This window comes from Sander lucioperca, chromosome 16 (genome assembly GCF_008315115.2).
Source record: "Sander lucioperca isolate FBNREF2018 chromosome 16, SLUC_FBN_1.2, whole genome shotgun sequence".
NCBI lineage: Eukaryota > Metazoa > Chordata > Actinopteri > Perciformes > Percidae > Sander > Sander lucioperca.
The window spans coordinates 28,544,535-28,569,043 of NC_050188.1; the positions used below are offsets into that span (position 1 = coordinate 28,544,535).

The window sequence follows — 24,509 nt, forward strand, 5'->3', positions numbered from 1 at the left end:
CAATGTTTTAAAGGTCCCATGACATGGTGCTCTTTGGATGCTTTTATATAGACCTTAGTGGTCCCCTAATACTGTATCTGAAGTCTCTTTTATATAGACCTTAGTGGTCCCCTAATACTGTATCTGAAGTCTCTTTTATATAGGCCTTAGTGGTCCCCTAATACTGTATCTGAAGTCTCTTTTATATAGGCCTTAGTGGTCCCCTAATACTGTATCTGAAGTCTCTTTTATATAGACCTTAGTGGTCCCCTAATACTGTATCTGAAGTCTCTTTTATATAGGCCTTAGTGGTCCCCTAATACTGTATCTGAAGTCTCTTTTATATAGACCTTAGTGGTCCCCTAATACTGTATCTGAAGTCTCTTTTATATAGACCTTAGTGGTCCCCTAATACTGTATCTGAAGTCTCTTTTATATAGACCTTAGTGGTCCCCTAATACTGTATCTGAAGTCTCTTTTATATAGGCCTTAGTGGTCCCCTAATACTGTATCTGAAGTCTCTTTTATATAGGCCTTAGTGGTCCCCTAATACTGTATCTGAAGTCTCTTTTATATAGACCTTAGTGGTCCCCTAATACTGTATCTGAAGTCTCTTTTATATAGGCCTTAGTGGTCCCCTAATACTGTATCTGAAGTCTCTTTTATATAGACCTTAGTGGTCCCCTAATACTGTATCTGAAGTCTCTTTTATATAGACCTTAGTGGTCCCCTAATACTGTATCTGAAGTCTCTTTTATATAGGCCTTAGTGGTCCCCTAATACTGTATCTGAAGTCTCTTTTATATAGACCTTAGTGGTCCCCTAATACTGTATCTGAAGTCTCTTTCCCGAAATTCAGCCTTGGTGCAGAATTACAGCCAGTCAGACAGTATGTGCCATTTCTGTGTCTGTAGCTATTGAGGAGGAGAGAGGGGAGGGCAAGGTGGAGAGTGGGGGTGTGGCCTTGACCAAATGCCATGCTTTGCTCGTTTGAAAGCCATGATGTCTCTCTCTCATGGGCGGGGCAAATTCTCTGGGCGGGCAAAGCAGAGAAAGGGGAGGTAACCTTGCTCCTTATGACGCCATAAAGGGAAGATTCCAGATTGGCCCATCTGAGCTTTCATTTTCTCAAAGGCAGAGCAGGATACCCAGGGCTCGGTTTACACCTATCAGCATTTCTAGCCACTGGGGGACCATAGGCAGGCTGGGGGAACTCATATTAATGTTAAAAAAACTCATAAAGTGACATTTTCATGCCATGGGACCTTTAAAGGTGTTGGAGGCCCAGCAGTCAATAGTGAGGAAAGTAGTACAATATATGTATGTATGTATGTATGTATGTATGTATGTATGTATGTATGTATATATATATATATATATATATATATATATATATATATATATATATATATATATATATATATATATATATATATCTGTGTTTTGAGTTCCTAGAAGAACTCTCAGATTTAAAAAAAAAAAAAAAAAAAAAAAAAAAAGTGCAGCTATAAGCAGTTAATGTACAGATTCCTCTAAGTATTAAGTGAATACAAATCCTTTAAAAGGACTGAAACATCCCTGCAGTCTGATATATGAAACGATACAGTCCATAAGTTGTTCCTTAGCAATGATTACATCATATTTTAACTATGGTTTTAATACCGTAAACAAAACCTGATTAATCAGTTTACCAAGGCAAGGCAAGGCAGCTTTATTTCTATAGCACATTTCAGCAACATCGCAATTCACAGTGCTTTACATAAAACATTCAAGAGCAGTTAAACACAACCATTACCCAGATAATAAAAGCAGCTAAAATGGAATAAGACAGATATAAATTACAAGAATAAAAGTTACAGTGTAAGACATGAGCCAATACTTGATTTTAAAAAAGGCAGAATCAAAAAGAAAAGGCTTCAGCCTTGATTCAAACGAACCGAGAGTTGCAGAGGGCCGGCAGTTTCCTGGGAGTTTGAGTATTGTTGTATTTTTCTGTTGCATTACATCTTTAATAAGACTGACGATATTTTGAATGAAACCGCACAGCAAAGACGGATTACAGGATTCCATCACTACACAAATGCCAACAGAGTAAGGCACCATAGAGAGTGACAGTTTGTAGTCCTCAAACTCAAAGCGGTGTTTAATCCATTATATTCATGGGTTCATTTTCCAGGTTTCTGATATAGTTTCCCTAAAAAATCAACTGAAGACCTTTTTCAGTTTAAATGCAGAAATAAAGTCTGTGGTTCCCATTTGTCTGAATTAACCTTAGTTACAAATAGATTCAAATCTGATTGCCTAATCTGCTTGATGTGGTCTAAAGCCCCAGGCACGCTAGAAAGAAGCAAAGCAAAGTTCCTCTGCACATCTTTGCCAATAGCCAACTGGGAACACACAAGAGCTAGTCAATCACAATGGCTTTCCAGTTAGTTAGTAGCTTGGTCAATAACTGGATAATAGTTTCTCACAATGTATTCATAGATGTGTTTTTACCATTGCCATAGCTGTCAGCAAACCATAACCCTGTCTAAACTCTGGCAGAGTAGCTTAAATAAAAATTGATGGTGCAGTGCAGCTAATAAACTAAGCTAAGCTAGCTTCTTCTGTTTTGGACTCTGTGACTGTGCTCTGTCAAAACTAAGACCTGTCGCAATGATTTGTGCAGATTTACTATGCCCCTCAACAAATCATTCTAATACAATGACCTGATTTGACTTCTTTACATGCAATTTAAAGACTAACTTCTGCCAACTACGACCAAATGACGACAACAGTACTTGCCAAATGACGACAACAGTGCTTGGCAAATAACCAATCGAATTGCAGAGCGGCAACAGGCAATCAAGCCCACTTGGCATCACATTTATGCCATCCACTTTTATTGCCAAAGGCTCTGGGCATGCGTATCGTTCTTTTCCCACATTCGGGGCACTTGACATTGTAAACGTGGGCCAAGCGCATTCAAAACACAATTTAAAGACTATTTAATCCATTCACTGACCTTAAATATTATTTAAACAGTAGCATAACAGTAGCGACCATGGATCTCTTTTATGTCATGCATTAATCCAGAATTATATTCATTTCTAAGTTACTCATTTACACATTTAACTACTAAAACCAAACGTTTTTCTGCTGCCAACAGGTGGCGCTTTGCCACTATTTGTTTTCAACATAAAACAAACATTTTCATTGGAACCCTTAAATTGGTATTAAATAATTCTGACCAATATATACCATAATATACCATATATATATATATATATATATATATATATGGTAATTTATATATTACTGGTAATTTACAGCCTCGTGGTGCATTCTAAGTTGTTGTTAAATTCAAATGTGTGACTAGATAAATGTATAATAAACAAATACAAATCTTAAAATTAAGTTCAGTCACTTTCTTTGCATTCATTTGATTCCCAATCAAGATACACTGGTGAGAATGGCTTTCCATTGTTAATATGTACTTAAAAACAGTTCTGAAATGCAAAATAATACAATTTTAGTCATGTGATAAAACGTGCGATTAATCGCGATTAACTATAGAAATTCAACGATTAATCGCGATTAAGAAAATGTAATCGTTTGACAGCCCCTATGTACTGAGTGAGCCATTTTACAGATGAAAATGTGCAGATGGTTGGAGTTTCCACACTTTCGGCCAATCAGAGCTGCATCTGACTACTAACTGTAAGCATGATATAAATGTCTTCTTTTGTGGGATTGGGTGGAGCACAGCATGCTTCTGGTTATTTAAGAAGTGTTCAGTTCAGATTCAGATTTTTCATTTTTGTTTCCGCAAAACAATCTTCCTCAGTGAAATTAAAGAAACCGGTTCCGGATCTACTTTTTGCAGCTGATGTGGTCAGTTGTGGCCTCAACATTTTATTATTCAGCGGTCAGTTCCCGGCCGTATGAAGAAGTCACAGTTAGGCCTGTAAAAGTTAATACATAATTGTCTAATTGTCAATTTTTTCACGGATTCTTTGTTTAACTGCAATGACCTGCTAACATTAGCTAAGGTCTTAAGGAGTATGACTGGTAGTTGTCGATTTTGTTTAGATATGCCAAATTGTAATTATATAAGTGATTATTGGACTATATATTTTTATTATTATTTCAATTGTTAGTTTTTGGCACTTGACTCTATACATGTTCATAACAACAAAAATAACAAGGGGGGATACAGTTAGAAAAAATGTTTTATGATAATAAAGAGGCATGGTTTACTTCATTGGCTGTGTATTTGTACTATTACATTATCTGGGTCACATGACAGTCATATATAACCAAAAGACGCATCCTATGATTCATTCACAATTTTTATTTGTTTTGAAAAAGTGTTAAATAAATAAATATTTTTAAACTTGACTGAAAGAGACAATTATATAATCAATTGCAATTATTTCTGAGACAGTTAATTGCACAGCAACATTTTGGAATTGTTCCAGCTCTAATCACAGTTGCAGGGAAGCTAAAGGATACAGAAGCAGCCTTGTCTTAATTATAGAGCTCCTCTGGCATGGTTCACTTAGTGCTCCGGGTTTATTATTAATGGCTTAGTGTGGAAATTGACACCGTGGGAAATAGCCATCATCGCCATTAAGCCTTCATCAAGAACGGCTCTCTTTTTCCTCCGAAATTAATTTTGGTATGAAGAGAAAAGGATCGCTTCTTTTTGGTGGTGCCATATAAAAAAAGTCTAACACGGTGCTCTTTGGTGCAGGGAAGATCAAATAGCAGCGTGCAAACCAAGGCACTTTTGTTAAAGAAAATATTTTAAAAAGCCTTTATTGATGCAGCTACTGCATAGCAAAAGGTAAAAAAAATACGCACCAATGCGCTGCGGCACACAGGCCTTCTTCAGGGTGACTAATTGAAAGCCACGGTGTGTCCAGGACTAAATGAGGACATTGATTACTCTCCTTTCTTGTCATGTGTTCTGTTGTTTTTTTGTTTGTGTTAATTGTAGGGCTGTCAAAACAACATGTTAATTTCGATTAATTAATCTGAGAAAAAATAACGCATTAGAAAAAATAACGCATTAAAAAAAATAACGCAGATTAATCCATTCCATATTGACGTTTGACCCGGAGCCGTTCTAGCCACCATTGGACTGTAAAATGAAGGAGGGAGACAAGAATGTGCTGCCTGGATCATTGATTGGAACATTTACTTGTAAAAATCTTCTTCCTGCCAACCCTGGCTACCGAAATCTGGTGCCACTGATATGTCTGCACTTCTCTCTGATACTCTGAAATAGGCAACACAAACACCGCTGCACGTGACGCTAGTTAACACTATACTCGACAGCAGCTAACGTTAGCCTACCGCTAGCTAGTTAACACTATACTCGACAGCAACTAACGTTAGCCTACCGCTAGCTAGTAGCTGGATTAAACACGGTTAAAATGCTGACAGCTAACGCTAAACGGTATAAAGTTTGACTGTGTTTTACTGTAGAGGATTCAACACCGGTATGTAACAATCTGCAGCTGCCCGGAAAAACAACACAGACGGTGTGTTCAATGAAACTGGTAAACTACAGCCTCGTGGTGCATTTGAAGTTATTGTAAATGTCCTTTTCCCACCTGGTGGTTGTTTTTGTCGTTCAACAGCAATTTACTAGTGAAATAAGTTATTGTTATACATTATTATTAAATCATTTAATTTTGACCATATGGCCATAGCAATAAACAAGCCTTCTTTAATGTCACCGACTGTTGTTTAGTACCCTTTTTTTGTCTTTTCTTTTTTTACTTTCTTAAAAAGTATCAGTTTAGGCACCGTTAATTATCTATGCGATTAATTTCGATTAATTAATCACAGAGTATGTAATTAATTAGATTACATTTTTTAATCGATTGACAGCTCCAGTTAATTGATATTGTGTATGTATACAATTGATATTTCTACTAAGTTGTCTGTTTTTTAATTATCTTTCCACTATTATTTAGCACTTTGGGACTTTATTCTGATTCATTCTCTATTTTACTATGGTTTTAAGTATGATGTCAATTCCTGTCTTTGTTCATATATTTTCTGGGGCGCGTTCAATCTCAAAACGGTGTGCACCGTGTTGCTATGGTTTCCTGGTTGAACAACATGTTCCCCGCGGAATGGTGTGAAACGGTGTGCAACTGTTTTGAGTTATGTTTCCTCTCGTTTGGTGGGTGTGTGTCTTCTCTTCGCAGCAGAGACGTGTCCGATCTAAGCGCACGGCGTGAAGCACCTGGCGCAGGTGCGTTTAGGGGCGTGTACAAATCCACTTTTGCCAGTTTGACGGTGGAAAAAAAGGGTCTGTGTGCCAGGCGCATGGTTCAAAAGAGTTGTACTTAGTGTCTTAATTATTCATAGGTGTGTTTTGGGCGTAACATGCAATAAACCAATCACAGTGTCATCTCCCATTCCCTTTAAAAGCCAGGCACGTTTGGACCTTGGCGCATTGCTATTATAATGGAGGATTTGCTAAGCAAGAAGGAGAGATGTTCAGGAGAAGAAACTGATCTGATCATATATGGCACGAGCACAATGCCACCTAAACTCCACGAGGTGAAACAGCCGTTAAAAAAACGGATGAAATGAAATGCTGCGTTACGGACTTTAGACCAGGTTTTTGTTGGTCAATGGTGCGATCACTTTCCACCTGAACACACCTCCCTGTAAGACCAGCATGCCCATGGGCGCACAGATGGGCGCAGGTGCATTTGCTATTTAAATAACGTGGGCGCTGGACGGGAAATTGACAACTGTGTCGGTCTTAAACTAGCAAAGACACTGCGCAAGATAGGGCTCTGTGAAGTTGCAAGTTGGAAAGAAGGCATAACCTGAGGTGAATGTTGGAGGTCTGTGTCCTCCATCATTCTGACAGGCCTAGGCAGGTGGTAGAAAATCTAGATCCTTCTCTACTGGATCCCGAATCTGTCCTGCTGTCGGAGCGGTTTGTACCAGGCTGCAGGAACAGAAATAAAGGAGGCGGTGCTGGCAGAGCCTCTAAACATTTCCAGATGCTGCAGACTGAACTGTGGGAACTCAGTGGAGAGAAGAAATCCGCGGCTGGCCAACCTTAAGAGGCCTAGAGATTTTAAATGTCTACCTTGAAATAGGATTTGACTAGTGATGCACCAAAATGAAAATTCTGGGCCAAAACCGAAAATGTTGTATTAATATTATACTTTTTAATTGATTTCATGAGTTTAATGAATCTGAATTGGAAAAACTACAAACTAATAAAAATGATCACACTTTTATTGAAAGTAACACACCAAAATTTGACAATATACAGTATATAAAACACAATATTAAATATATTATTAGTTTTCATTCAGTACTGTAACAATCAAATGTAACAGATTTTTGATGCAGTACTCTGCATATTGAATTGGATGTCGTGTTGTCAGGTGGTGTATCAAACCTGACGTGGAAGAGTTCTTTGGCACCGTACCCCCTCTTGAAATGTCTGCTGAACCAACACTGCAGGTCGCAAATTTGATGTCCTTATCAGAAACTTTGAAGTAATTCCACACCGCTGACATGATCGGGCTTTGCTGGGTAGCATCATAACGGCTAGATCAGCTGAGAGGGAAATCTGAGCACTGAGGGGCGGGGCAGAGAGAGATATTTTCAGCTCATTTTCGGCCGTATTTCTCTTTCGGCCAAAAACCGAAAATGCCATTTTCGGCCGAAAGTTTTCGGCGGCCGAAATTTCGGTGCATCCCTAGATTTGACTGATAGCGGGGGTTTTCATGACCGACACTGGTAGTTTGTGGATTACCAACAGTTGCTTTTATGTGCTGCTATTCAGTCAAATAAACCAGACTTTTGTAACAAACTTGATTCGGTGGTTTGTCGCATAGGGTATATTAAGCGTAATAGAGGAAATAAAAACAGCACAGTTATTGTAATAAAAGCTGTGTGTTTCACGCAGAGTTTTATTCTTCTTATATGTTTTCGTGGCAATATGTATCGATACACAGACGCCAAGTATCGATCTATTATTATATATGTGTTGGTTCTATTTTGCAGCAATAAAATTGAAGTGAGAAGAACAAACAGACATTTATCTTTTTAGATAAAACAGATGTTGACAGAGTTTCCCTTTGGGGACATCATTTGACATTGGGAAAAATTAGAAGTTGAAAAAAAGGTCATAAATTGCAATATATCGCAGAGTATTGCAATATGCTCAAAATCGCAATAATATCGTATCGTGACACAAGTATCGCGATGATATCGTATCGTGGGGGCTCTGGTGATTCCCACCCCTAATAATACTCCTTAATCATGTAGCGCTTTTCTAAAACAGGTTTACAAGACTTTGGGCACAAAAGGCAGTTCAGAGATGGGTCTATAGATGCTTTGAAGTTGTGGCTCAAAGTTTGGTTTCTTTGAAAGTGGATGAGCATGTGCATGTTTGCAGTAATACAGGTTAGATGTCAGAGTAAATAGAGCTGTTATGATAATAAAAGATCCAGATCGACCATACTGTGGTATAACCAAATCTGGGAGTGCTGCTCTACAAACATTGGCATTTAAAAAGATATTTGACACACAAACATAGATTCCTCCATGTCACATCAGGCCACCGCCTCATGCCGAGCAGAGCAATTTATTGTCCCTCTTGTCCCCCGTCGGCCCCAGTGCACTATGGCTCTCCAGACTATTTTTATCCATCCAGGAGAACATGTCGGCATCCTTTCCCCCGGACAGATCCCATAATTCCTCTCTGTGTCCAAACACACGCTGACAAGAAATAGGTCTGCAGTAGCCCGGTGCTTTACAACGGGCCGCTGTTTCACATGAACAACTCCACTCACACTCTCATCTTACATTTATGTGCCTCACACATGCGCTCTCTCTCTCTCTCTCTCTCTCTCTCTCTCTCTCTCTCTCTCTCTGTCTTTCTTTCTTCCTCTCTGTGTGCAAATGATGAAAGTAAAAGTAATACAAGGCACCGACAGAGGCATCTGGCCTAATTCCAATAGAAAATGGAATTGGATTAGTGCCTCTTTTGTTGCAGGTGTGTGTGTGTGTGTGTGTGTGTGTGTGTGTGTGTGTGTGTGTGTGTGTGTGTGTGTGTGTGTGTGTGTGTGTGTGTGTGCGCGTGTGCGCGTGTGTGGGCGTGCGTGCGTGTGCGATCCCAGACAGATCAGTCATCCACATGACATTGATCATACTAATCGTTTCTCCTGGCTTTCAGATGCAGTCTTTGTTATATACACTGTAGTAATGTTGCATAATCTTCTAATGGATAAGAACGTTGTGCGGCTGATTTAACAACTGATAATCACACCCTTTATTTACTCACTTCCTTGCTGCTACAGAGAAAATGTAGTTACAAGATAAGAGTCTCTTAGTCTTTTCCTCCTCTCTAAACGCCTGCTGGTAGATTAAATATTTCCCATTTTCTTCCTTCTCCTTTTTTCATTTTCATGATTGCAGTGCCGGTCCCAAAGGAGACAACATCTATGAGTGGAGGTCGACCATTCTGGGCCCCCCAGGCTCCGTGTACGAGGGGGGAGTGTTTTTCCTGGACATCGCCTTCACCCCAGACTACCCCTTCAAACCACCCAAGGTGAGTGGTGCCTGCCCTGCAGCTATGCAGCACCATGCCACCCCGCTAGTTTCGCATTGCCAGACCTTCCTCCACAGCGCTGTCGAGGAAGGTATGGCTAGTCCACACAGCATTCCGGGATGGGAGAAAAACGTGCTCTGGTTTATTGCCATTTCTTTAAACCAATCACTATCCAGTTATGCCCCTGATTACTGCTGTGCATGCAAACACACTGAATGACTTGTTTTAGCCTTGTCCACCTACAGCATGTTGACAAAGTAACAAGTGACAGCAGCACAGAGAGCTGAACTGGTCGGAAGACAAATGATGGTCCTATACTTCTATTTTGGGGATATTCCTACAGTGTAATGTTAAAGGGAAAAGGCCGGTGGTAATCTATCATTTTCTTATCGTCAATAAACCCTAAAAAAAACAATGAAAGCACATTGGTTCCTACAGAATCTGTGAATTCTTTTAATAATGTCAAGTGAGCATGAATGACAGCAAGTAAGGCTTTTGTATTCTATATAGATTGGTATAAATTGAGCCTTTTACACTAACCCTGTCATTAGGAACAACACCTGTAACCATGGTAACTACACAAATCAAAGATGGCTTAGAGGACATGAAAATAAAATTTTAAATAAAACGAAAACTTGAATAAAACGTCAGTTTTAGTTCAGTTCACTAGAATGTGACTACAACTAGTACATTTTGGTCAAAAGAGGAAAAGTCCATCAAAATCAGGAGCAAACCTTAGTACTGCTACAGATGACATAAATATTAGACAAAGAAGGTTTAGTAAGCTCCTGAAACCGCTGGTCAATGCCGCAAATAGTGCACTATTTTCATCAGTGGATTAATCCACATTTGGTGCTCCAGTGAGTATCTGTGGCAGCAGGACGGAGTATACGTGGGATTGAGTGAAAATAAACTACAGTGTGTGTGTATGTGTGTTCACGGTAATGAAGGAACATGTCAGCCAGTGCAACAGTGTGACTCACTGATATGTTTTTAATAGTTTTTTAGACAACAATGGAGCTCTATGGCACAGAGGAAGAAGATAAATCAGGCTTTGATACACACACAATACTTTATAGTAGATGCATTCATTGTTGGTTCGGCTCTGCACATGGGATTTGCTGACAATAAGAAAACCTTTAACTGTTTCTTGTTATTGTGTCCCCTTCTGACATGTTAGCATTCAGCGACATTTGGCTTCCCTCCAGCGAGGCTGTGGGTTTTGTGTGTTTGTGTGTGTTTGTGTGTGTGTGTGTGTGTGTGTGTGTGTGTGTGTGTGTGTGTGTGTGTGTGTGTATGTGTTCTGCGGATGCAAGTGTGTGTCAGTATTTACACAGTAGACTGGCTGACAGCGGTTGCCACCTCTCTCGGTTTGAGTCGTGCTTCTGATTTTGCCCTGGGTGTTGGTTTCGAGTCTTAAAATACTCCCTCTCCATCAGCTAATTACAGACCTGTAGTAAAAGTAAACAGGAAAATATTTTAGGATATCTGCCATATTTATCCTGTTTTAATATGGACTATTTGGTACGCAGAGGCACTTGGCTTGCTTTGGATTATGGTTGAGTAGTGAAAGAGAGTTGACTGGGGCAGCAAATACACCTACAAGTGTCTGCCGCTAAATGCAAAGAAGAACTAACAATAGCGCCTGTCAAGGCACGATGTGAGTCTTTACACGCTGTGAGTCCTTACACAATGTTTCCTTACACGCTGTGAGTCTTTACACGATGTGAGTCCTTACACGATGTGAGTCTTTACACGATGTGAGTCCTTACACGATGTGAGTCCTTACACAATGTGAATCCTTACACGATGTGAGTCTTTACACGATGTGAGTCTTTACATGATGTGAGTCCTTACACGATGTGAGGCCATACACAATGTGAGTCCTTACACAATGTGAGTCCTTACACAATGTGAGTCCTTACACAATGTGTCCTTACACGATGTGAGTCTTTACACAATGTGAGTCCTTACACAATGTGTCCTTACACGATGTGAGTCTTTACACGATGTGAGTCTTTACACGATGTGAGTCCTTACACAACATGAGTCTTTACACGATGTGAGTCCTTACACGATGTGAGTCTTTACACAATGTGAGTCCTTACACGATGTGAGTCTTGACCCGATGTGAGTCTTTACACGATGTGAGTCCTTACACAATGTGAGTCCTTACACAATGTGAGTCCTTACACAATGTGTCCTTACACGATGTGAGTCTTTACACGATGTGAGTCCTTACACGATGTGAGTCCTTACACGATGTGAGTCTTTACACGATGTGAGTTGCGCATGTGCACAACGGCAACCATCTCTGACAGCTAGCTACGGCTACACCACTTGGACGAAGTGCAATAACAAAATACTTTCACCCAGGAAAGGTGTGTTTGTTCCTCGTGAGCATTTTAATTCAAACCACGATCTCTTTCCTAAACTTAACATCGCTGCATGACGCTCACTTTTTCTGGCTAAACTCAACTCCTGAAATACTTTTTATAAGGAAGTATATGGGATTTATTGTGTTGGTTTTTTTTTTTTACCGTGGAATTTTTTTTTTTAACCTTTATTTTACCAGGGAAAAAATCACATTGAGATTAAAATCTCTTTTACAAGTGAGCCCTGGCCAAGAAGGCAGCACATAAAAATACACTTTAACATACAACAAATAACAGACAGACAGGGATGGACAACAATAAGAAATAAGAAATAAAAAATAGAAAATCACATTTTAAAAACAAGCGCAAACATGTTGGCATATTTGATGTAGGTAGGACTTGGATTCGGTATCAATTTGGCTATGGAGAATCGTGGAATTTCACTGCCGTTGGTATTGACTATTACATTTCATTAAGTAATGGAAATCCAGCAATCAATAAGCAATAAGATACTTTTGGCCGAATGCATGACATTTCAGGGTAATCTATCCAATAGCTGTGGAGATATTTAGCTGTGGACCAGAAATGCATTTGTATGTGTTTTTCTGCTTCAGTTCCAGGAAGTGATTAAAAGTGCAGAAATCTGATACTTAAATGGCAACACAGAGACAGAAACAATTTTTTTTTTCTGTCACATCTATGTTCAACATCTCTTATAACAATATAAGCACTGCATATTGCACAGACTGCTAAACATTACGTCATGCCTGTTTGTTGTTATGCCTCTGCGCCGGCAACAGCCATGGCCAGAGGCATTATGGTTCCAGGTTGTCAATCTGTCCATTTGTACGTACGTCCGTCCGTCCATCCCATTTTCTATTCAGCGCCATAACTCAGAAACAGAAGGGGTTTGATACTAAATTGGTGACACTAATCTTGAAACTGTGGTGATTGGATGGATCTGAAGAGGTGTGTGAAGCAAACCAAAAAATACACTTCATACCTTTTCCACAGTTCTGCTTTAAAGAAAGACGCTGTTGACTTGTGTGGATGACTTCCTGATGCTTTCTCAATAACTGGTTGGTATACAGTATGTCTCATATGCAGCCAGTTATGCTGCTTCCACAGTGATAATTTAGGTAAACGATAATGTCGGGTGTGAGTCATTTCTCCCTCATCTTCTCACACATTCAGCCACTAAAGGGAGGTAAATGTGTTTATGATAACACTGACACATTTAAGAAGTTGGGTTTATTTTGTGGAACAGGAAAACGGGTTTGCAACATTTAAATTCCTCAAAGTTACGCACGGCAGTAAGCATGATCAGTCCGTGTACAGTAAAGGCAATAAGTATGCCTTACCTTATTTGACAGAAATCTATATGCAGTTGCATGTCATTTCTGACAATTTGATTAACAAAAATGTATATTATGCTTGAGTAAATGAAACCCCAATCAACAAAACTGCTTAAAAAAATTATATTCATATTAAAATACCACCATTAAAAACACCGGGAGAGTCCGGCACAGCCATACTCTGGACGGTAAACTGAGATAAGTGCTCCTACTCGTTCTGCTTTTTCAACAGTTGTTTGGTAGATTGCTATTAAACACAGTCGGAGAGGATTTGAAGTGCTATTTTTATTCTCAATTCTTGTCATTTTGGCACTGGTGATTTTCCTTTGGGGCTGGCTAAGACCTCCTTGGGGGAGCCAAACATTCCTCTATGCAGGAAAAACCCTGAATGTAAACCAGAGACTCTGCAAATGGGAATTACAATTACACAGAGAAAAACAAAAGACGCAACTTACTCCACCTATATACGGAATAAAACTTGATGTATGGTTTGATTCGCCATTTCATGCTAAAAAATCAAATGTTACAACAAACCAAATGTATTGTGAATTTTGACACAGCCTTGGGTATTTTAATTTGCAGTATGGTGCGAAACATGATTCCCAATGAGTAACTTTCTCCTCATTCCCTCCTGACCAGCTCAAACTGCCTTCTTCCTGGCAAGGCCACATTAAGGGGGAACCGGAGCCCGTCTAAACTCTTGGCATCCTGCTGCCTTGTTTTTCCAGTCTGGCTGTGAGCTGTGCCATCCAGCAGCTCACCGGCTCACAGCCACCAATTCGACAGCTGCAGCTGCTCACTACACTGGCTCACACATAATGTTAGGATGATAAGGCCATTTAAGGCTGACATTGATACTCTTAGATAGAGGTTGAATGCAAATATTCTGAAGCAAGGACATTGCTTCAGTATATTTGTATTTTGCTCCGACATGAGTCCATTTTAAAGGAACACGGCGACTTATTGGGACTTTGTCTTATTCACCGTATCCCCCAGAATTAGATAAGTCCATACATACCCTTCTCATTTCCGTGCGTGTCGTAACTCTGTCTGTCTGACTCACCCAACCCTAGCCTAGCTAGGTAACCGGCTCCATCTAGCCTACTGCTCCCAATAATTGACAAAATAACGGCAACATGTTCCTATTTATATGTTGTGATTTGTATAGTCACAGCATGAACAAATAACAAGGTCACATGAGACACAGCCATCTTCTAACCGTATATAAACTGGGAACTATATTCTCAGAAGGCGAAGCACTGCTACTTGGGCGGAGTGATTTGCTCGCAGCACGAGAAGCCCCGTTGTGAGGAGCAGAGTTCACCTGGAGTTCGCTCAGAGTTGGAGTAATAGTAGTAGGCTAGATGGAGCCGGTTACCTCCAGGATCTGGGCTAAGTGAGGCTAGCGGTGGGTGCATCAGACAGAGTTACGACACGCACAGAAGGGTATGTATGGACTTATCTAACTCTGGGGGATACGGTGAATAAGCTAAAGTCCCAATAAGTCGGCATGTTCCTTTAAGGTTCAGCAGAACCACCCAGTGACAGGCTGAGAGATTAGACTTCTCTAACTAACATTATCCCGCTCTAGCGACTCTAATTTCCTCATGGCTTTGAACTAAATTCCGCTGCACACTTTATCTTTCTCTGCATGATATCGTTCTCATTTTCAAACGGCTTAACGTGCCATGAAGAGCCATAAAGTCAAGCTTAGACGTGTGGATGATCAGCCACTCAATACATTCCCTCCTTTAAACCAAACCTTTCTATTCTGTCTCGATTAAGATATGTTGGATGATTGCCTTGTCATAAAACTAACAATCAGTTCATTTGCTTTTCATTCTGTTTGCCCAAAATGACTATTAAATGTGGACATTGTAAATTAACAGAACTGAGGTAACGATAGAAGAACATCCTTTGGGCCCCCGGATAGCTCAGTTGGTAGAGCAGGTGCCAACATATAGAGGTTTACTCCTCGACGCAGCAGGCCCAGGTTTGACTCTGACCTGCGGCCCTTTGCTGCATGTCATTCCCTCCTCTCTCTTCCCTCTCATGTCTTCAGCTGTCCTGTCAGAATAAAGGCCTAAAATGTCCAAAAAAAATATCTCAAAAGAAGAACATCCTTTATTATAGCTAAGCCAAATGTGCCCCTTTTACACCCTTTGCACCCTGCAAACCATAAAAAAGCTCTAATATTTACTTGTATGACCCTAGGGCTTGGTGATATGATGACATACATTGTGAGATGACACACATTTGTCAACTGTCAGAGATTGTTTAATACCTTTTTAATATCTCTGGTTGTGTTGAACCATTGTGGGCAATTCTGCAAATTAGTGATAATGGCAATATTTAATCAATGTGATGAAATAGTACCTTGATTTTTAAGATACTTAATTCACAGAAATAGCTCAAAGACAGGCGATATCATAAGATCACAGGAGAATTGCAGATCACATATCACACAATCTCGTCAGGCTTCAAGTAGTCTAGATCCACGACGTTCCACTTCCAGGATTGCTCCGGTGCCGTCTGAAATTCCGCCTGCTGTGTGGACTAGACCTTCCTCCACAGCGCTGGGGAGGAAGGTCTGGCAATGCGATACTAGGCTTCAAGTAATGTGTTTGTGTCTGAACAGCAGCAAACCAAACCAATCAGCGTCCGGTGAGTAGCTACTGGCAGCTGTGGCGTGGTTTAGGTGGGTGTGTGACGGCTGTGACAGTTTGTTCAAAACAACAATGGCAGATGTGATAGACAGATGGTTCATCCAATCACCTGCCAGGTATTTTTTTTGAAAGTGCCTGCCCTTTTCCAAACAGTTTCCAAAGACGGCTTCTGAGATGGTTCTCTGTTAACAAACCATCTGGCACAACAATACAATTATTAGTTATTAGGTAATAATAATCACCTGTAACAATTTTGTGAACTAGACTGTATGTTCCTTCCAGCTGAATGAATTGGATGGTGAACGTAACGGATGTAAACATGTTTGTCGTGTGTAGGTAAAGCATGTAGGCTCCAACGGGACTCCATGGTGCGTTCATGTGCATCTCAGTAAACCAATGGTGCTTTCAATTGCACTTGATTCATTTAGAAAAAACTCAAACTCTTGTTGTAAAGTACCCTTCTGACATCTAGGGGCTCTTTTTGTGGCATTGCCGTCACTGCTGAAATCAGAAATGTTTCAATCCAAAATCTAATTGTGACCTTAACACCGAAAGTCTAATGAAATCATGGATTTTGAGAATCGTGACACCCCTACTGTCTGAATTGCCGTGACATTTGCTTGAGATATTCATATTGAGGTATTTAGTGTTTCTGTGAAAGCTGTTGTTACTCAGAATAAGAGCTGTTGGGATACAAAATGAGGATAAACAGGTTGTGTTTAGAGGCTGAGGGATGAATCCATAATACTGAGGGAATGCAGGATTAGACCTGCAGCTTTTGTTACGCGGAGGCATCATCATAATCTATTAGCATCCGCCATGATGGGATTACAGGCTGTTAATGAGACCACACAGGCTGGCCAAGGATCTGTTTCATCGCTGCTGGGCTGCCAACATTAGCATGCCACCGCTAACCCGTCTCAGCGGAGGTGTAAGAACAGGAAATGGTGCGACTCAGACACGAGACCTGCCCCCATCAGTCGCCATCAATCACCTCGTCTCCCGTCTGCCTTTTCTTGTCACATCTCCGGAAAGCCTTTCATGTCATGAAAAGCAGGCTCTTTATAGCTCTGTCTGTCTATCAGGAGTCAGGCAGTAATACCAGCGTGGAATGTGAGCAAGAGAGAGCCGGGCTTGCATGCGAGGGTTGTTTGTTTCTCATATGTGAGATGTGAAGGGAGGAATGGCAAGTTAATGAGTAGTAATAAAAGAGATACAAAAGGGAGGAAGGGGAGGAGAGGCTGCCGTCACAAAGCAAGCAGAAAGAGGGATGGAGCGTGAGCACGGCTGGGCTGCCTGTCCTGGTCAGCAGCCTTTGTTTAAGGAAGCAGAGAGGTCAAAGGTCACTCCTTAATGATGCTGTGCTCCGTGTGCTGATGTTTAGGCTCTGCTGAGTTCTACAGGACTGTCTTCACTTTAATGTGAAGTCTGTCTAAAAAGTGTTTCCCCTAGGTTTGTGGAAGACTTAGGTGCACATATTTGGCGGGGGGCTTAGTGGTCCTCCCTCAAGAAAATGTTGTTTTTCAATAAAACAAAATATGCAATTCCATATAATTTCGAACCGTTATTTTTTTTACCACATCTGTGTCTGAAACATTGGAAAAGCTAGGGCAGATAATAAATAAATATCACTCAAAAAGCTTAAATACAATACTGTGGACCACCTGCAACCATTAGATCTGAGAAAAGCCATTTAGTTGTTTATATGCTCTACGTTGCCTTTTAGCGTATTTCAGCTCATTGTTTTGGTTTTATAGCCCGCAACTTTAATACTTGGTTCACGCTCAGCCTGGTTTTCAGCAGCAGTCAGCTGTTTTCAGTGAAAAAGCTCTGATTAACCTACTAGACACTGACACCTGAGGCCTATACTACGAAGCAAGATTTGGGGTTACCGAGGTAACTTCAGGTTACATCGCCATGGTTACTTATGCTGAACACCTAACCTGCTCGGGAGCAGGTTATGTTCGAGTTTAGAGATCAACTGGTATAAAAGCATCGCCTACTGACCAATCAATTCTCGAGTGATAATGGCGTCACCGTTCTCAGAAGATCCGGTGGAACTCGGTGCGCGGAAGGTGAGGCTTATTATGGATCCCACGTAACTTCTAGGCAAGTCCCGCCCTACGAAGCATCTCAGTTGGTTGGGGTAAGGCATTGACCTCGAGTAGTTAAGGTTAGGATAGCCGATTGGTCAGGGGATAGCACCTGAACAAATCGTTACGTTACCTTGAGTTAGCATGGACGCCTGGCCAATAGTAGTGTGTGAATGCTATTGAAGGGCGGGCCTTGCCTCAAAGTTGCGTGGGTTCCATAATAACGCCATAGTGAGAGGTGCGCTCAGAAAATCTAGAACATTTAGAGACTTACAAAACCCGTTGACATTCCCTGATGGGTATCTTTATGAAAGATATAGATTTTCAGCGGAGGGAATTGCGTATCTTTCTCAGCTTCTTGAGCCGTGTGTTGCCAATGCGCGCATTGGTTTGATTTATGTTTTTATATTTGTAATTGCTTCCACGATCGCTTACCGCTGCCAAGGTTGCAACTGAAAGAATAGGCTACAGCAACGAAAATGTATGGAATGCACAAGTGTAATTATGGTCAGATCTTGTTGTGCCTGACTGATCGGGGGAGTGATATTGATAAGCCTTGTAACTTACGCATTTAACCTACAGCGTCGGCAATTTTTTGCCAGCTTTCCTTACTGGGTTTAGCAGCAGCGTCTGTATTTTTGCCTGTATCACATGTCTGTGTTCTTCATATTTCTGTAGGATTACCGTTTGCTCTTCTTGTGTAAAATATGCGGCTCTGGTAAACTTGTCCATGTTTGCGATTGGTCATATGGTGCAAACAGCGCCACTTTTATGTGAACGCGCTCGTCGCTAGATTGGGAAATCCTGGGTTGATTGTACAAGTTGATAACACGGTCATGTAACACCTTGTGCAGGACCGCGGTTGTTAGGTTTGGTGAAGCCAAATGAAATAAATCCAGGACATGTTGATCTTGCTTCGTAGTACAGGCCTCTGTTCAGCACCAAGCTGCAGACACAGCTGGGTGACTAGCTGGTAAACCTAGTGGAGCCTGCTGTTGTTTACATGTAATTAAATGAAGGTAAACACAGTGGACTGCCATTAGGGCTGGGCGACAATTCAATATGATAGTTTATCGTCTTTCAATGGAATCGTATCGTGATGAAACCATATATCAAGATATTGTGATACACAACTACGGGGTCTAAATTAAGAATAACAAGCACATACTAATAACTAACTCAACATTTCTCAGAAAATCTGAAGTGAAATATTTTGAGGGAATATCATTTGAAGATTGCTAGTTTTGTTTTAACATCACACTTTACATTACCACTCAGTTTGATGCAATTAAGAAACCGGACTCCAACTGGCAATCCTTCTAGTCCCAAGCTTCTCCAACCATTAAGCTCCATTACCCCCCAGAACACAATAGTACATATAGCTCAGAAGTGGGTTCTGTCTGCATATTAATGTGGAAAGGTCCACTTGGAACCCAAATGTTGTTTAAAATAGATAGTGAGTAGTGTTTTCCTACAGCAGTTTGCAGGATTTTGCAGGACTCATTTGTCCGTTCTTTCTTTCATTCATTCATTCAGCTTTATTGTTCCACTCTGTGTGCCTTCACCCAGGAATCCTGCTAATGGGAATACCCCAGTGTAGTTAAATCAAACTATTCTAGTCTCAATCTGATTACTCTATATTCTTGTGCATGCACGTAAACATAGTGTATAGCTGGAAGATTTTATTTTTATTTTTGAAACTGGATTTGCTACATGGGGAGTGTTTGTTTATTCTAAACAAAATAGGACCCTAAATGTTTAGGACTTTTATTTTTTTGGGGTGCATTTTCAGCTTGAAGACATGAAAGGGGAGAGAGAGGGGGGAATGACATGTAGCAAAGGGCCAGAGGTTAGAGTCGAACCCAGGCCCGCTGCATCGAGGAGTAAACCTCTATATACGGGCGCCATCTCTACCAACTGATGCGCCTATGTTTTGGACTTTTAATCTGTTATAATAATTCTATTTTAAGATGCCCGCCCACTATCAATAGTCCACACAAAACAGCGGCTATATGCAACTTGAAACCAAAGTGATCGTGGTTTTCTCTCTAGAAACCAATGTTGATCTGACCGTTACTCTGGCTGTCCGTGTCCAGGTGACGTTCCGTACGAGGATCTACCACTGCAACATCAACAGCCAGGGGGTGATCTGTCTGGACATCCTGAAGGACAACTGGAGTCCTGCCCTCACCATCTCCAAGGTGCTGCTGTCCATCTGCTCCCTGCTCACTGACTGCAACCCTGGTGAGAGCTGCAACGCACACACACACATACGTGCACACATACATATATATTTGCACACACACACACACACACACACGTATATACGCGTGCACACACACACATTTAATGTTTGGTTTAAATTTCAAATAAATAATTATTTATTAACTATTAGGCCTTTTTTTTTCCTTGAGCCCCTGCCGCCCGAAATGTCTGTGTACGTCCCTGCAGTAAAGTGTAATTTTCTGAACTTCCCAGACTGTTCTATCTGTTCTATTATTTGCCTTCACCCACATAGTCATTATATCCACATTACTGATGATTATTTATCTCAAATCTCATTGTGTAAATATTTTGTGAAAGCACCAATATCAGACAATATCGTATCGAGGTATTCGGTCATAATATCAGGATATTTGATTTTCTCCATATCGCCCAGCCCTAATTCGTACTATTTCCAGCACAACAGCAGCAGTAATCGGAGAGAATAAATGGAAACACTGCTGCTTTGTGTTACATTCATCTCTTCATCTATCTGTTAAAGTAACGGCTTCTGAGATTTCAGAAGATATTTCATTACGTAAATGTTCCATAACGACTTTATTCAAACTTGAAAAATAACAAATGTAAGACTTTATGCTGTAATATACTATAACGTATTATCTATGCTCATTAACCTTCTGCTTCTGTAGCCTTTAATGGGATGACTAAGTCAACAAAATATTTGCAATGTTAGCTTAATAGCAGATGTATCAGAAGCCAAAGATATGTTTGAGGGCTTTAAAATGTCCTGTTGGGTACATGTCTTGGTCAGAAAATGTATTTTAATTATTTATTTAAAATTTAAAATATAAGGTAAATGTCTATGTTTAAAAACTTTAAAAAAAATGTAAAAAAAAGTATGCATTCACTTATATATTTAAACTCAATTATTGGCATCGGTATGAGCCTCTAAAATTCTTCTCATATGGGCTATAGTGACAACATTCATTTCAGACTGTGTTGGAAGTATTACAGAGATGTTACCTGGTCCACTTTTGTAGACACCGTGTCGCCTCTGTAGATGGCGCACGCTGCGAGCATGCATGGAGACATTTATGGTCAAAGTCCGAAACACGCCCCCTAACCTCGGATTTCTGAGCTCGGAACTCGGACAAGCACCGAGTACCCTGAGCTAAAAATCCAACATGGCTGCTCTGTGCATCAACAGTTGTGAAAGCTGTAGTAATATACAGTTTATTAGCACTTCTGTCTTATTTGTGTCTCACTAAATTAGTCGAACACACAGCGCTGTCCAACTTCTATCTGTGGACATGTTGTTATGCTGTTTGTTAGTGATAGACCGATTTTATCTCCCGGCCGATATATCTGGCCGATATTTGCATTTTTACCCCATAAATTAACATCACAACAGCTGCCGTTTCCGGCGCGTGGTTGTGCTCCTCTGGATTTTTGTAACTACGTGCCCACTGCGTGTGCTGCGCTTTCAGTTCAACATGGTCGGCTGGGAAGAGCAGCTTTGCATGTACAAATAGTGCATTCCATTTACCTCGGAACTCAGAAGCCGGAGCTGGGAATGAGGTCACACCCGAGTTGAATGCGTTCCATTTACGAGTCAGATTTCCATTGTTTTCAGTAGCTCTAGCCAGGTTATTGTTAGCAATGCCAGCAATGCCGCTGCTGCGTTCGCCGATAGTTTTTTCTCGCATTATTTACAGAAAGGCGTCCACAGGCAGCTCTGTGTTGCAGGAGATGCTGCAGTTCACGTGCAGACCATCCACTGCCCCTCCCCCACTAGCAGAGTTCTATGGTAGCAGACTGCCATGGTGCTGAAAGCCTGCCAGGTTTCCAGCACCATGGCAGTCTTAAATTACAAATCAAGCACTTTATTTCAATGACTACTTTTCAGGTTTATTGTTTTCTTAAATTATTGAAATGTGTTGACAAAGGACTTTTTTGTGATGACCTGATTATATCTGTCTTATAATATGTCAGCAAGCAATGCATCATCCAGGCTGTGTTGTAGATGTTGATGAAAGTCAACAAAAAAATCGGTATCGGCATTGGCACTAAAAAATAGATATCGTTCGATCGTTACTGTTTGTATACACAAAAACCAGCGTAATGCGTTGTTATCAACTGGCATTGCTAACAATGGCTAACCTGGCTAGAGCTAATGAAAACAATGGAAATCTGACTCGTAAATGGAACGCATTCAACTCGGGTGTGACCTCATTCCCAGCTCCGGCTTCTGAGTTCCGAGGTAAATGGAATGCACTATTTGTACATGCAAAGCTGCTCTTCCCAGCCGACCATGTTGAACTGAAAGCGCAGCACACGCAGTGGGCACGTAGTTACAAAAATCCAGAGGAGCACAACCACGCGCCGGAAACGGCAGCTGTTGTGATGTTAATTTATGGGGTGCGTGCCTCACGCCGGGAACACAGCAGCTACCGTAAACCTAGCTTTACGGATAAGAGGGCTTATTTAGACATGAGACGGACGTGAAAAAATTCGGTAATGTCTCAACAGGGCTTAATTCATGGAGTCCCACACAGATCATTGCCAGGACCTTGTTCAAAAACACCTGAGTTAAGGTCTCAGTCTGCTTCGAATGAACTAGGTCGTACAATGTGTCATCTGACAGTCTAAAGGGAAACGTGTGTCCAAGAGCTTTGTGTGCCTTTGTGTTCTTGACGCAATTAATTGTACAAATGGGGATAACGGCTCACACTTTCGGACAGCTACTCAATACCTTCAAGGTATCGACCGAAATAACCCAGGACCCAGTAGTACTGTCTAGTGTAAGTACAGTCTAATGATACCTGCATTTGAGCCTGTTTGTGCCCAGATCTAGAAAAAAAATCACACAAGCATTCTTTGATTTAATGTGACAAGTGATTGGCCTGAAAGGTATCAAATTAATTAATGATCTATTGGTATTGGTATCACTTCAAAGGTAATGGTATTGGTACTAATATCGTTATTTTTTAACAATACCTAGTAAGCCCTAGTTGCACATACTGTATAACAAGTGAAAGCAGTAGTTTTGTGAAGAGTAAAGAAAAAAAAAAAGCTGGAGAAAGAAGTTCAAATCCTGAATTATTTCAAATCTCTGCACACTTGGCCAATCACTGCACAAAGTGGACGTGATTGACGGTTAGTCTGTTTTTGACAGTGGTGGAATGTAAGAAGTACAAATACTTCATTACTTAAGTACATTTTTCACATATTTGTACTTTACTTAAGTACAATCAATAGTGCATACTTTTGACTTTTACTTCGTTACATTTTGCAGCAATTACCTATACTTTCTACTCCACTACATTTCTACAACGTTCCGTTACATTTTCGTTACATTTTCTGATCAGTTTTTCCCCCTGCCGAAACGTCTTCCTGACCGTCACACGTTTGCAGTCTGCAGGGAAGCCTTCAGCAGCGGCTGTCCAGCTCCCGATATTACGAATCCCACTATGGCCACGCCAAGACCCGCCCTTCAATAGCATTTATTGGCCAGGCGCGTACCGCTCCCGGTACTACCACTGCTCCTGTTACTGCTGCTGCTCCCGATACTCTGCTTGGTCATATGTGAAGCATCCGTTCACATAAGGTTAATATACAACCTGTATATTTATCTTAAAAACACTCCCGGTCCTCCTCAGCTGTGAAGTCACGTACTTGTTGTCCAAGCCTGTGTGTTCTCGCTAAATAAATGTGTGCAGCATTCACTGTCCCGTGGGAAATATGGCAAAGTCGAGCTTCATGCAGATCACCCTGATAGATAACCAGAATTGTAAGTCAGAATGTAAACTGGGCCACAGATGGTAAGCACAATTAAATTAACCTAAAACTAACTTAATTAAAATGCCACAGCCCATACTGTTTTTTTAAATTAATAGAAATCGTTATGCAAGGACCTTTACTTTTAATACTTAAAGTACATTTAAAACAAGGTACTTTTTACTTTTACTTAAGTAGGGTTTTCATTGTTGTACTTTTACTTTTACTAAAGTAAATATATCTCTGGTTATTTGTACTTTTACTTAAGTACTGAGATTCAGTACTTCCTCCACCACTGGTTTTTGAAAGTTACGAATATTGTTGTACATAGCCCTGCCCGATTCCCCTAGTGGTAAGAGGGTTTCAAATGCTGTTAGCACTTTGTTTGAAGCATAATGAGGCCTTTTTTTTAAAGCAAAAGATGATTATCTTCTCTCCAATAACCATTACTATCTCAG

General features: G+C 40.6%; 1 protein-coding gene across 1 annotated transcript in view; it reads left to right on the forward strand.

Moving 5' to 3' along the window:
• LOC116035864 (ubiquitin-conjugating enzyme E2 E2-like) overlaps positions 1-24,509 on the forward strand; it is a 116,362-nt gene that overhangs the window by 84,661 nt on the left and 7,192 nt on the right. The window contains exons 4-5 of the mRNA XM_031279215.2: positions 9,430-9,562; positions 20,148-20,295. Coding sequence (XP_031135075.1) covers positions 9,430-9,562; positions 20,148-20,295 — 281 coding nt within the window. The remainder of the gene's footprint in view (positions 1-9,429; positions 9,563-20,147; positions 20,296-24,509) is intronic.